Source organism: Triturus cristatus, chromosome 7, assembly GCF_964204655.1.
Source record: "Triturus cristatus chromosome 7, aTriCri1.1, whole genome shotgun sequence".
Taxonomy (NCBI): domain Eukaryota; kingdom Metazoa; phylum Chordata; class Amphibia; order Caudata; family Salamandridae; genus Triturus; species Triturus cristatus.
In genome coordinates, this window is record NC_140590.1 from 239,082,957 (window position 1) to 239,095,708 (window position 12,752).

General features: G+C 41.7%; 1 protein-coding gene across 1 annotated transcript in view; it reads right to left on the minus strand.

Moving 5' to 3' along the window:
- The window catches only part of LOC146809304 (eosinophil peroxidase-like), a 188,026-nt gene extending 175,570 nt beyond the window's left edge, over positions 1–12,456 (minus strand). Inside the window, exons 1-2 of the mRNA XM_085616114.1 lie at positions 12,414–12,456; positions 10,734–10,810 (exon numbers count right to left, since the gene is read on the minus strand). Coding sequence (XP_085472240.1) covers positions 10,734–10,809 — 76 coding nt within the window. The 5' untranslated portion in view covers position 10,810; positions 12,414–12,456. The remainder of the gene's footprint in view (positions 1–10,733; positions 10,811–12,413) is intronic.
- Between the last annotated feature and the right edge of the window lie 296 nt (positions 12,457–12,752).

Below are 12,752 nucleotides of genomic sequence, written 5' to 3' on the forward strand. Positions count from 1 at the left end.
TCCAGTGCTTGGAGTGCAGGGTACAAGAACAGTCATTTTACCTCCACTTCCTGGTCGCAAAGAAAACAGGTACATCTCTATTGACAATGTCAAACTTCAGCGAGTGGCCGATACTTCTTAGTGTGACTCCAGCAGTTTCATGCCAGACGATGCAAAGAAATTCAATGTTGACTCTTGCTTCTAACACCTTGCCTGATGTTGCCATCGAGATGCAATCGGTTACTGATCCCTTGTTGATACCATCGGCTGGTGGTTTGCCCGAAGAGACTGAGTATGCTTATCCTACACGTGGTCCCTCACCTGTTTTACAATCTACGGCGCTTGGACAGTCCCGTTTCTCCTTTGACACTGACTCATTGCCCTCAAGCCCCCCATCGAACATTGCAGCTTTTTTCAGCTGGTTTAAGAGACATTTTTTGATTGCCCCTTGGACATACATTTGGCTGTTGCTTTTCAGTGTTTTTTTGTTTATGTCCATTGGATTTGTAATAGTTTTTTTCCGTCTTGTGGATGGCCACTATCTGAGTGAGAGATCGACAATTAGACTTATCAATGGAACTTTGGCCCCCCACTCCTCGTCCCACATCATGAAGAGGGACCAGACTTTTGTGAATATTACTGCCTGGCCCGTCTTGGATGGAATCGCATGGGATGCTGTTAAATTCCAAATTCATGGGCCTACAGAGGTCATTAATGTACCTAATGTATTTCGTGTTTCTATGGGTGATGTGGTTAGGCAGAACATACGTTCTGATGATTGGGATGTACACGCCATTGAATCACTGTTTTCTGATTTGAAATATTATGCCGCTTTTGATGCTGAAGATTTATACGAAAATGCGGCTAATTATGCGGAACAGTATTGTTTTCAACATTATGGCAATCATTTCCTGCATAAAGCAAATACGTTTAGAAATTTTGTAAATTTTACCCAATGGGAACACTGTCCTACTCCCGAATTCGGAAGTTCACAAACACTGGTTAACAAGTATTCATATTTTACCGATTTCAGTGTTTCCAACCTGGCAGCGTTTTATTTTAAGGTGATGCCTGAGTCTGCCGCAAAGGTTAGACTGACACACACGAAGCTACTTTATTCTAAGTCCTTTATGGACGAGTTGTCAATCAAAGGTTATGATGTATGGAAGGCTACTATTGATCTAAAGTCGGTTTGGGGTTCCAAGCCGTGGCAAGTACAGGGTACAGAGGCTTTACATCGTGCCTGTCTTATACCAAATCATATTTTATTTTTAAATTCATCCATCTTCCAAACCACCTGTTTCGGATTGGCTACTTCTAAACAATTAAAGTCACCTTCTGTGCCAGATCTGGGCGCTTATCCCAATTGGGATAACCACACAGATCTGTCCCGCGCTGCTTTGCAATCCTTAGTTTCAAATACATCTTTCAATATTTCGAAAGTTAATAGTGAGGGTTGGTTAATTTGGCAAAGCAGTTCAGATATCTGTCAACGACGTTTTCTGGGACTGAAACCGGGGTATACTCAAGAACGTGTAGACCCTCGGTTTGAGTCGTCACATACTGTCACTACATACTCTGTGGGCAAGTTATGTCAATCTTGGCTGCGACATTCCACTTTGGCGTCTGTCAAGGATCACTTATCACAATTACATGACAGAATAGATTTGAATGATTTTGTTAAGGGTCCTGTGGGCGGCAGAACCAAAAGGTGGGCGTATGCTATTTACAACGAAGTCTGGAAGTTGTCACAGATTGAGGCGGCTTCCAGATTGAGAGCTATTGACCAAGCAAACATGGAGAAGGTTTTAGCCGTTATAGATAATAGCATTAGCACTCTCTCTTCTAGGATTTATACATTAGATAATATTGTTTCGTCAGTTGTTGATATTGTGCATGATGATATGTCTGTGTTATATCATGGTCAAAACCAGTTGCGTTCTGTTATGCAGTTTGCGTGGACATTGCAGACGTTAAAGGCAGGGAGGGTCCCTTGGGACTATTTGAACACTACATCGTTATTCCTTCCCTTTAACCTTACTGACAAGCAGCGCTTTATGTCCATGAAGGATGCTACATATTCATTGTTACATATTGAAAAATTAGAGCCATTGCCCTTCTCAGTAGCGGAGATCAATTCGGCTACGTGGCTAGCACACGGATTGATAACTCTCCCTTTTGCGCTTTTTAAGTTTACGTCTTGTATGAAACATTATGCTTTAGGTAGATATGAACCGCTAGGCACCGCTTTCATACACGAGGTATGGTCCCTCCCCTTTACGTATAGATGTACTAGGGACGGAACTGAGGTTTATTTGAAAGGCGAGGAATGCACCACGTCACCAGACCATTCCTTGGTTTGTAGGCACATTCAATTACACGGCGCGTGCAATGTACAAGCCCCGAATTTGGCCTGCGTTCTGCGAGGTGTCCCAGTGCCTGTGATTACCCCTTCTTTCACGCTGCTTGCTAATGGTAGTTATTTAATTTTGAATAATGAAGCTTGCTGTGGGATGTTAGTGGGAATCCCATACATAGTAACTGTCTCGCAGAAAGTTGTCTGCTGCAATAATGTTCTCTTTCCACCCCCGCATGGGCGGCTGGATGTTTCTATCTGGCCTTCGATTCCAACCTTGAAAGCAGAGTTCAACAAGTTGAGCAGAATAAGAGCCTTATTGTCCCAAAAAGAGGTGTCTTTGACTTCCTCTCGTGAAACATTCGACCTTCACGTTGCTAATACGCGCACAGAGGTACAGGCGCTTCTGAATACTGACCTCCCCCTACATTTCGGCTCTTTGATCCAAACTATTTTCAATGCCTCGTCCACAACCGGCCTGGCTCATTTTTTTAAACTTGTGGGCTCGGGTCTCGTGACCTCTTTCCAAACTATTTTTGGTGTGGTTCCGGGCTTTTTTCATTCCCTTTTCTCGAGCATCTTTGGAGGTGTTCCGCTACTTCTGGCGCTAGTGGCAGGTGTGCTGCTTTTCCTTTTCATACTACGAAATGGCTGCTCCATCTGTGCCACTCGTGCACCTGTCCCGCCTGCAGCTTCTTCGGGATAGGATGCTTGACTTTTATGGAACTCTGCCATTGGCGACATTAAGCCTGGCGTATGGATTGTCCTTCCGGTATTGCTACTTCACCTGCGTACAGCCTGTGCTACACTGCCTGGATTGCCCCTTTGAATGGCCTTTGGATTTGTGCTTGACCAGCCTGGTGTCTCCGGTGCCGGATTTCGATCGACTAATGAGGCCCTTAGTGTCTCACGAGTTGACCTGTTCTGGTGTCCGGATAATGGCTTGTGGAGCAGCACATGGGATCCTGGGTAATTGGGACATCTCTACAGCTGCCTACAACTTCTTGGCTATGAGCTATTTGGAGGAACATTCCGGGTGCCCTCTGATCGTGCTGGAAGCTCCGCTGATTGAAGAACACGTGTGTTCCTTCTCGTTGATGGATTGGATGGCTGAGACTTTCGCTGGCCCTGCAAATGATTTTTTGTTGGAAGCGGTTGCCACATATGCTGCCTATACATTCATGGATTGACTGAACTATCGTCCTTGGCGCCTGTCGCTCCTGGACAGCACCCTGCCGCGGCATATACACTTTTTTATTTTCTCCCTGATGGTTGTTTTGAGTTTTTTTTTTTTTTTTAATTGATTATATTTTTTTTCCGGACTCCACAGTTTCCCCTGTTGCTTTTCATTTTTTTCGTTTCAGACTTTAACTCATTCTGAACCTTTGAATTGGTTACGCCTTGTTCTGCTCTGACGAAACTGAACTCTGCGTTCTCTCTTTTCTTGCCTACTAAATAGTGCTTCGATCAAGGGGGCGTGTAGTGAGTTCTCTCTGAATACGTACAGGCATTGTTAAGTTAGCATAACCACGTTAGATGTTAGAAAGCCATCTTTTTGCTTTTGCACACGGCACTGCGTTTACATGTTATTTCTTAAAACAGACTGTTGACTCGAGACTTGCTTCACACAAGCGCGATCTGTTGTTACTATCCCAAGCTCTGCGCAGCGACCTTGGTCTGTACATGGTGTGACAAACAGTCTGGGGTATTACACAATGCATGTTTTTCACTCTAGGTTGATCGGCCCACTATTTAGCCATAACACACGCGCAGCTGCAAATGCCTGAAAATTAGTGCTTTTAGTATCACAGACATCATGTTTATTATTCAGACCGAAGACGAGCCTTCCTGCGAGAAGTCTCCTGATGCTCCTGTGATGTGATTTCACTAAGCTGATCTTTGAGGTATGGGGTCCCCTATTCAAGCCTAAGAGACCTTCTATTAGCATAATAATAATATTAGCTTCTTAGTAAAGGGAAGGTGGTAGTATCCACTGTCATTATAATATGATCACCCCTTTTATATTCTATGGTATTGTAACTATGTTGCTGGTTTTGATATTAATCATTTGTCTGCTTGTATTAGCCAAAGTACTGCATCTTAGGACACGTGGTCTATAAAAATAAACCCCTTTTATTTACAACGTGTCTCTGTTGATTATTGTTGTGGACTGATGTGAGAATAATATACGAACAGGTATTTCCGATTCCCACCATTCCTGAGTATGTACTGAGTCGCTTGTTCTGGGTTGTCTACACATTGGGACCGCCGAGCTAAATCTCGGATAACGAATGGGACACTTATGCTAGCCGGATACTGGGTTCTGGGTTCTGAGGTGAGTTTCTGGTACACCACAATTCACTGAGGTCCTGGGGTTCTTCGCATAGTTCTGTGTATCAGCAGAATCCCTGCAACAAAACAAACTCCCACATTGGAGTTTGTTTCTGAAAAACATACACTATGGAAAAGTATGGTCAATGACCATAAAAACTGATGACACCTGTTTATGAAAATGTTTATACATTGAAAGGAACTGCTGCGATGATGTAGCGAGATGACAGTTGGGTCATCTCTAAATTTGCAGAAGGGTAGTCTATCAGGATGGCAGCGGTAATGTTTTCTGTCAACCTGACGGACAGAGTATTGCCCGTCAAATTCTAAATTAGGCCCATATTCTCCAATTTAAATAACATGATTGCACACATTAGATTAGCCAAACCAATTCAGGCAAAGAACACTAGGAGTTAGACCAGGAAATAACACACAGACAAAAATGGTGCTATCGCTGTTCCCAAATGAAAAACATTTCCATGAAGAACACACAGATTATTACACTGTAACTATTTATATGAGTTTCATTACACCCCTGCAAAATGAAAGACATACGGATTACTAGAAAATTCTGAGTGCCCAAGATTTTGAAAACTATTGTTGGAAATTCAAGTCATGGCGCGGGAATGCTCTCAGATAAATGTTTTTTCAGGTTTAAGTATTTAAACTGGCAAATGAGTAGATTATGCGCCACATTGTCCTTATTTGTTGCCCTGTTAGGATTATTGAGTGAAGTGCCTGTCCATCAATCAGTCAATCAATCAATCAATCAGTGGGCTTAAAGCGTGCTACTCACCCGTGAGGGTCTCAAGGCGTAGGGGGAGGAGGGATCCGCTGCTCCGTGTCAATTGAAGAGCCAGGTCTTGAGGTCCTTCCTGAAGGTTTCCAGGTTAGGGGAGCGTCTGATGCTCACAGGAAGCATTTTACTACCATAGCTTTGCTGTTGGCCAAAAAGGGCAGAAGCTTTCCAGTGGGATTGAGAACCAGCTCCAACAATTGAAAAATTGATTTAGGACTTAGCGCCTGATTTAGAGTTTGGTGGACATGATATTCCATCACAGATGTAAAGGAGTACCCTGTCCACCAAGCTTAAAGGAGTACCCTGTCCACCAAGCTTAAAGGAGTACCCTGCCCTCCAAGCTCTTGGCCTGCCCACTTGTTTAAGTGAAGGGCTGTAAACTTTCTGTTGGCAGAGACTCCATTGGCAACGTCAACTGAAAGCTAGAGTAGGAGCCTTCAGAGAAGGTGCATTACACTGCCTGCCCTCCAAAGAAGGGCTGGTGTGATGTCTCTTTTTTCTGTCTGTCACCTCCAAGATAAATATGGCTGTGAGGGACAGAAAAACATGACCCTATAACCTTAGAGAAAACTCCCAATGTGTGGGGGTCATTAGTTCTTTGTTTCTAAAAAATAAACTACCTCACACTTTGAGAGTTGGATTTTGAAACCCACAAATGGTTACAAGTTTGGTGGATAGCTGTTAAAAGCAACAGCGGAGGCTCACCTATCTTTTTGTACCTTTAACCTGTGACAGTGGTTCCCTTCTGCTTACAGAGAAGACCACTGGCCCAAACATCACCTCTTCATTTGGCAGACGGTACTCTTTCAGGGCAGTGAAGGCATGGGCGCTGGAAGTAGGGGTGCAGTGGGTGCTGAAGCACCCCCAGAAATAAGCATGCTGTGTTCAGAAGATGCATGTGCAACAAAGATGCCTTGACATTTTTTCTTTACCCTCTTATATTTGCTGAGCCTTCAAAGCCAGAGGTCAAATGCCAGGCTCTGTCTTTTCAGAAATTGCTGCTTATTCATTCAACGTGTTGATTGGTGTATACTTTTTATTTTCTAACTATAAAGTGAGATGATTTTTAAAGTGAACTATGTGGCAGTCTTGCTGGAGTACAATTAGTGTGAAAGGTAGGGCTGTAGTACGTCAGTTTCTTCCAACAAAATAAAATTTAAATACATGTAAATAAATTGTATAAACATTTCAAAATATACCAACAGTTACGAAAGCACAACTGAAGCACTGTTTTTGTAATTCTAAAGTGTGATGGATGCAAAGATTTTTAACAGAATGAAAGCAAATCAAGACAATTAGTGATGTGCAAATGATAATAAGTCAATGAAACCTGATTTCCAGACATTGTCGTTTGTGTGTTATACAGTTTTATCAGTAAAAAGTTATGTCTGTGAAAATATAATTACCTTTTTCAAAGGAAAATGTGCTGTCTATAAATGAAAGTCCACAGCCACGCCATTCTATAATAATATATTTGCTACACTTTGCACCAAAGTGCACCACCAGCTACATACCACGCCCTTACCACTGGGCGTGGCTCATTTTCTACACTTGTTCTTTGTGTAGCGCTTGGATTTTTCACAACTGCTATGAGTTCAGTGGTATAGCACTGATGGCACCAACCCCACTCTAACAATTGTTGAGGCACCACTGGGTGGAGGTAATGTCCTCCACCACTCAGATGGAATGTATTCCATTTGTTAATCCATAAATCATCCCCTTATTGTACTGTAGTGATGCAATGGAAACATAGAGTACACTCATGGCAGGTAAATCACAACCAAATAATGTGAGGGGTCCCTTGCAGGGTTACGCAAAACAGAATTGATGGCATTTGAGATGTCCTGAAGCGATACAAATAACTTGCACGATAGGAATTTATGCTCACTGTTCTATTTTTCATGCTAATGACCATACTTGTGCTCGGCTTTATACATGTGCTATATTAAACGCATCGCTTTGTACACCAGTCCTGAGAAATTCAGCATTAATTCCAGGTTTTCTTTTCTCTTCTTTTTCATTTTGATTTTTTTGTATCAATATTGAATAAGAAAAATTAAAAAATAGCTTGTTTTTTGTAGACTAATGTACACCTCTCAAAGTAAAATGAACATGTCTTGTTTTATGAATGATCATAACATGTTTGTTCTCTTTATATTTCATCATTAAGGAGCACAGTGTATCTAATTTTAAGTACATCATTAAGTAACACAATATGTCTCATTGTAAATCCCTTAGAAGGGAAGCAGGAGGGAAAAATGTTTTATAGCTGTGCTTCTTGGCACACCTTTTACATAGATTCAGCATAATTCCTTTCAAGATTACTGAGGTCAAAATGATCCCACTTACAACCATACAAATATACACATATAACTACTTAATAAAGACATATGGCTAATTTAAGAAACAGTTCTGTAGACTCTGCTTGATGATGGGGGTCCTTTGACCACAATGGTTGCCATGCGATCAATCATTAATTGAGATTTTGCTTACTATAGAATTGATAAGAATTTTAAAATGGATATCTCATCAATAAAAAAGATTCGTTTATAAAAGGATTACAAATTGGATTAATTTCATAGATGAAAGCGTGGTAGATTAGGAAGTGTTACTTGGACATGATTGCAGGTGTGTCTTTGGAGTTTATGGCTTACCTATGGTTGAGGGTTCTATGGCAGTAGCACACAACACAGATCACCTAGGATCAACATTGAAGAACCAGGAGAGCCTTTCAAAGGGTTTATTCTGATATGATTTATAGCACACAACGTTGCATTCTGGTGTTTGCAGCTCTCTTTTTACCATGACTAATCCTGGACAGTGCTTTAAATGGGCCGGTACTCACCGGTACTGAGTACCGGCACTTTTTAATTTTCTCCCCTTGAGTACCGGCACTTTTCGTAGAATGAAGAGAGTACCGGCACTCATTGGACCTGACTTCAACCCAGGCAGCGCTTCCTTTATCCCTCCACTGATACCTCTGCAACACCTTTAACAAGCACTGCACGGAATTCATCGCGGGAGCTCTTGTCACCAGGAACCAGCGTGAGCTGCTTTGGAAGTTTGGAAGTTATCAGAGGGGGGGGGGGTCTGAAGAGGGGTTATCTTATCCATTGTTCTTTTCACAGTGGGGCTGAGAGGGGGCTGTAAAATCAAATGGATGGCGGTGGGACGCACTGTTCAGGATTGAATATTCCAACAGCGTTTCATTTAAAAGTGGGTTTATGGCTGTGGGAGTGATGTCCACTGAGTGTTATCTAACAGCGGCCCATTAAGCACACCTGAGGACAGGCGCCAGCTGGCCTGCCCGTCTCGGACCACTCCTGGGTACAGGCCTCGCAGGCCTGCCCTGGGTGTGTGATCCACCGGGGGACACCGCTCTTCCGCTCTTATACAAGTACTTCACTGGCTACCATTACAACTTGAACTATATTTCCAGAGTCCCTCTTCATTCTAAAACTCTAACTCCTTCCAGAATGAGTACACTCACGTAGAGGGACAACGAGGCACAACGAGGCACGGCTTTCAAAATTATGAAACGTGTTTCTTTATATCGGATAAGTGCCAAGTGTTTGTGTACGTGGTTGAGAAAACAAGTAGGTGCGAGGAAGGTACTGAACTCTGGCTGCTGTTTCAGAATGAGTCACGGGAATGAACACAGCTCACTCGGAAGAACACACTCTTCAGATACCCTTCAATTTTACACCCAAAAAAATTTAAACACATGTTCATGAAATGCTCAATTTCACTGTTGCACAAATAAAACACACACTCCACAAATAGACTCGCACCGTAGGCAAACACAGTAGTGACGCACACAACACAGTAACGGAAACATGCACACAAACTATAATGCACAGACACGGATGGGTGCATACTGCACAGATGCACATGCAGCAAAGATTCATGCCCAAGCACGCACGTGCAAACACTTGCGAAAACCACAAGCACGGACACACAGCACACACATTCCATCGATAGACACACACACACAGCATGCACACATACAATTAAACACATACCAAACGCATACAAACTCACAAAAGAAACTATGGAGCTTCTACTGGTCACCTTACAGCATCTTGCTGCGCCTTTCTTCGCAGCATGGCATTTGATGACGTCACATTTCCTTTATCTTGATAAATGACTACAGCGTATAGTGTGTGCTGTCCAAACTGAGCAAAAGACACACAATTGATGGACGGAATGCAGAACAAATCAAAACATTATTGTTTTTGTTGCATAGATCCCTGTGTTACCTGCTGGTCAAAAGTTAAGATCCTTGTAATATAGCTTATTGAGTTATGACCCTGCAGCAAGGACCTGCCTGCAAACAAGAAGGCATATATTTAGAACCTCACTGTTATTTCCTCAGTCTTTTCTTATTTTAAGGATGCTAAAAAAGGCTACTTTAGGTAGTAATAAACACTTATCTGTAAGTGCCATATATATATATATAGTTATTAATGAGATAACTAATGGACACACACATCCGACATTCTAACGATGCATGCAGATTTTGTGTATACAACCTTGGCAAAGTCAAAAAGCTAACCCCGCCCCTTGTCCCACCTTAGCACCTCCCTAAACTCCGCCCACTGCTCCTTTTGGTGAGTACCTGCACTTATTTTTTTCCATTTAAAGCACTGCTAATCCAGGACTAAGCTATACTTCTAAACAATTATATGGACCAACCAAATTTAGTAAATATTTTGATAGAAGTTGTTGGTCAGCATATGTCGTAATATATCTGGACTAATTGTACAACATATATTGTCTAATGGAGACCTGTCTGAAAGAGGATTGTACAGTAACTTTGAGTGCTCTAGTTTCTCCTGGATATCATACAATCCCTGCATGCAGCAAAGAAAAACAAAGTGGGGAGTTCAGCGGTAATATACAAGTATTATGATGCAAATTGATTTTACTGATAAACTCTTGATGGGCCACACACATTACATGTTACATTGATGTCTTGAGTGGTCTGGACTAACACATCAGGTAACTTATGCAAGGGGTGTTCTGTGATTGGTTAACATACCCAGACATTTGACCTCCACATTTGCCCTCGACTGAAACCAATTGGCCTCATGTCAGGTTTTCTGTTTTTTGTAGCTTGGCAAGGGGCATGCTTAATATAGACAAATTATGGGAAAAGAAAAACTATAAGTTGGAGAACTGAAAATGAGTTTGTCTGTAACATAGAGCACAATATAAGATTCTGACAAATAAAAAGACACATAATTCTAGGTGGGCTGAAAGCCTTACCTTGACATCGTGACTCTGATTTCTGGAACTGACCAATGACCAATAGAACCCAGACGAAAACAGAAAGATGCCTCATCCTTTAAGAGAAAAGTACAAAACATAATGTGATGGTGCTTGCATAGCCAGATCACTGCAACTCAGAAGTGTTTTACATGCACACTGAACACACTGAACAGATCATTCTTCATAACATTGGCACAATAAGGAACTATTAAAAAAATAAAATCTTGTGTTGTAATTACCATGAATTTTATGTACAACATAATAGATGTTTGATGTCAGAGGTGTGGGAAATTGCAGGACTGGGTTTACGCACTTGTCAGAAAATTCTGTAAAAACTACATCTGTAATGAATTTTCCATATTTTTTTCAAGGGATTGGTTGAGAAAACCTCCTCAGAAATATGTTTGCTGGAAAATCAACTAGCAAATCAACTTTTTGCCGACTTTCTATATGAAAAATTTATGACAAATCTATATGTTTTCTTTTACTCTGGATTTGCTTAAAAAACTAAACTATACTTCTAAACCATTATATAGACCTGCCAAATGTAGTAAATTCTTAGATAGAATCTGTCGGTCTGCATCTACCACTATATATCTGGACACCATAGATTGTCTAATAAAGACCTGGGTGAAAGAGTATTGTACAGTAACTTTGAGTGCTATAGTTCCTCCTGGATATCATACAATCTCTGCCTGCAGAGAACACAAGCATTTGCAAAGTCAATAGATCTCCCCTTTGCTAGTGGTTGTTGTATTTTGTTGTTGTTCTTTGGACTGCAGTAGTGTATGTGTTTAGCAACTGTTGTTTGTCAGAACCCCAACCTATCCAGATGACAGGGAACGCATCCCAATGTCAAAATAAGTCTTCACAGATTATATGGTAGTACAGAACCGCTGCCCTTACTGAAGACAGGTGTATAATATGAAGACTCCAATATTAAAAGATATTTCAAAGATTCTGAAAGGCATATTCCAACTAGCAGAACTCCTGCTAACTTACCAGATACAACTTATTTCACTGGAAAGGCTCCTCCACATGAAAAGTCCTGGTGTTAATCGAACATCACCCCTATAGTACTAATAGCTATTGCTTATATAGCACTACATTCCGCACCTCTGCCTTCTCTTAACACCGTAAATAGCCCGTGTTACTACTACCTAATTTAACGGTACTCAATTTACAGAGTGTAAAAGGATGAGTTGGTCTTATGGGGACTCAAACTCATGACCTCTCAGGGACACACATTTAACACCCCGAGCCACCCTAGAAAAAGGCATACATTTCTTATACTATATTATCGGTGCCATTGGCGTAAGTCTAATAATAAGGATAATTTCTCCAATTAAATTACCTTTTCAAGCACCAGCGTGCCCTCCTCGATGGATGCAATTTTAATGAAGAAAAAACACAAAGAACTGAGCAAAAAGAAAATCTTTCCCCTTACGGAGTTCTCTCTATTTCCTCGAATGGCTTTACCTAAAGTTCCACGCCCCCTCCCTGAGTACATTAATGCCCGCATGTACATTGCGGGTTTGCTTGCTCAGAGCATATCAAGATAACTATTCAGACACACAGAGCTCGCCTCTCTAGTCCGGTGCATCCCTTTTATCGCTTGGATGGTCCCTGCAAGTTCAAATCCGAGGCACAGAGAAGTAAAGACACATTGTTCAGTACCTGTGAAGATGTCCCAGAGGCACCACCTGCTCCTAATCGTCTCATTACCAGCACGCGAGAAATTCCTTTTATGCAATACACCACGAGGGCGTCACTGCCCATCAGACCAATCAGGGGATCCAAAAATATGAAAGACATACATAATCTCATCCAAAGTAAAAAAAAAACACATAATTGGCATGCGGCAGAAATTGTGACAGCTGCTCGGAAATGTCTCAGATTTCAGGTTTATTCAGTCACTGTGTATTTTTTTTCTTGCGCTACACATTCCCAGGGCCGTAGTCACCTGGGGTGCCCACAGGGGCTAAGCCAGCCTATATTTGTTTGTGACTCCAGTAA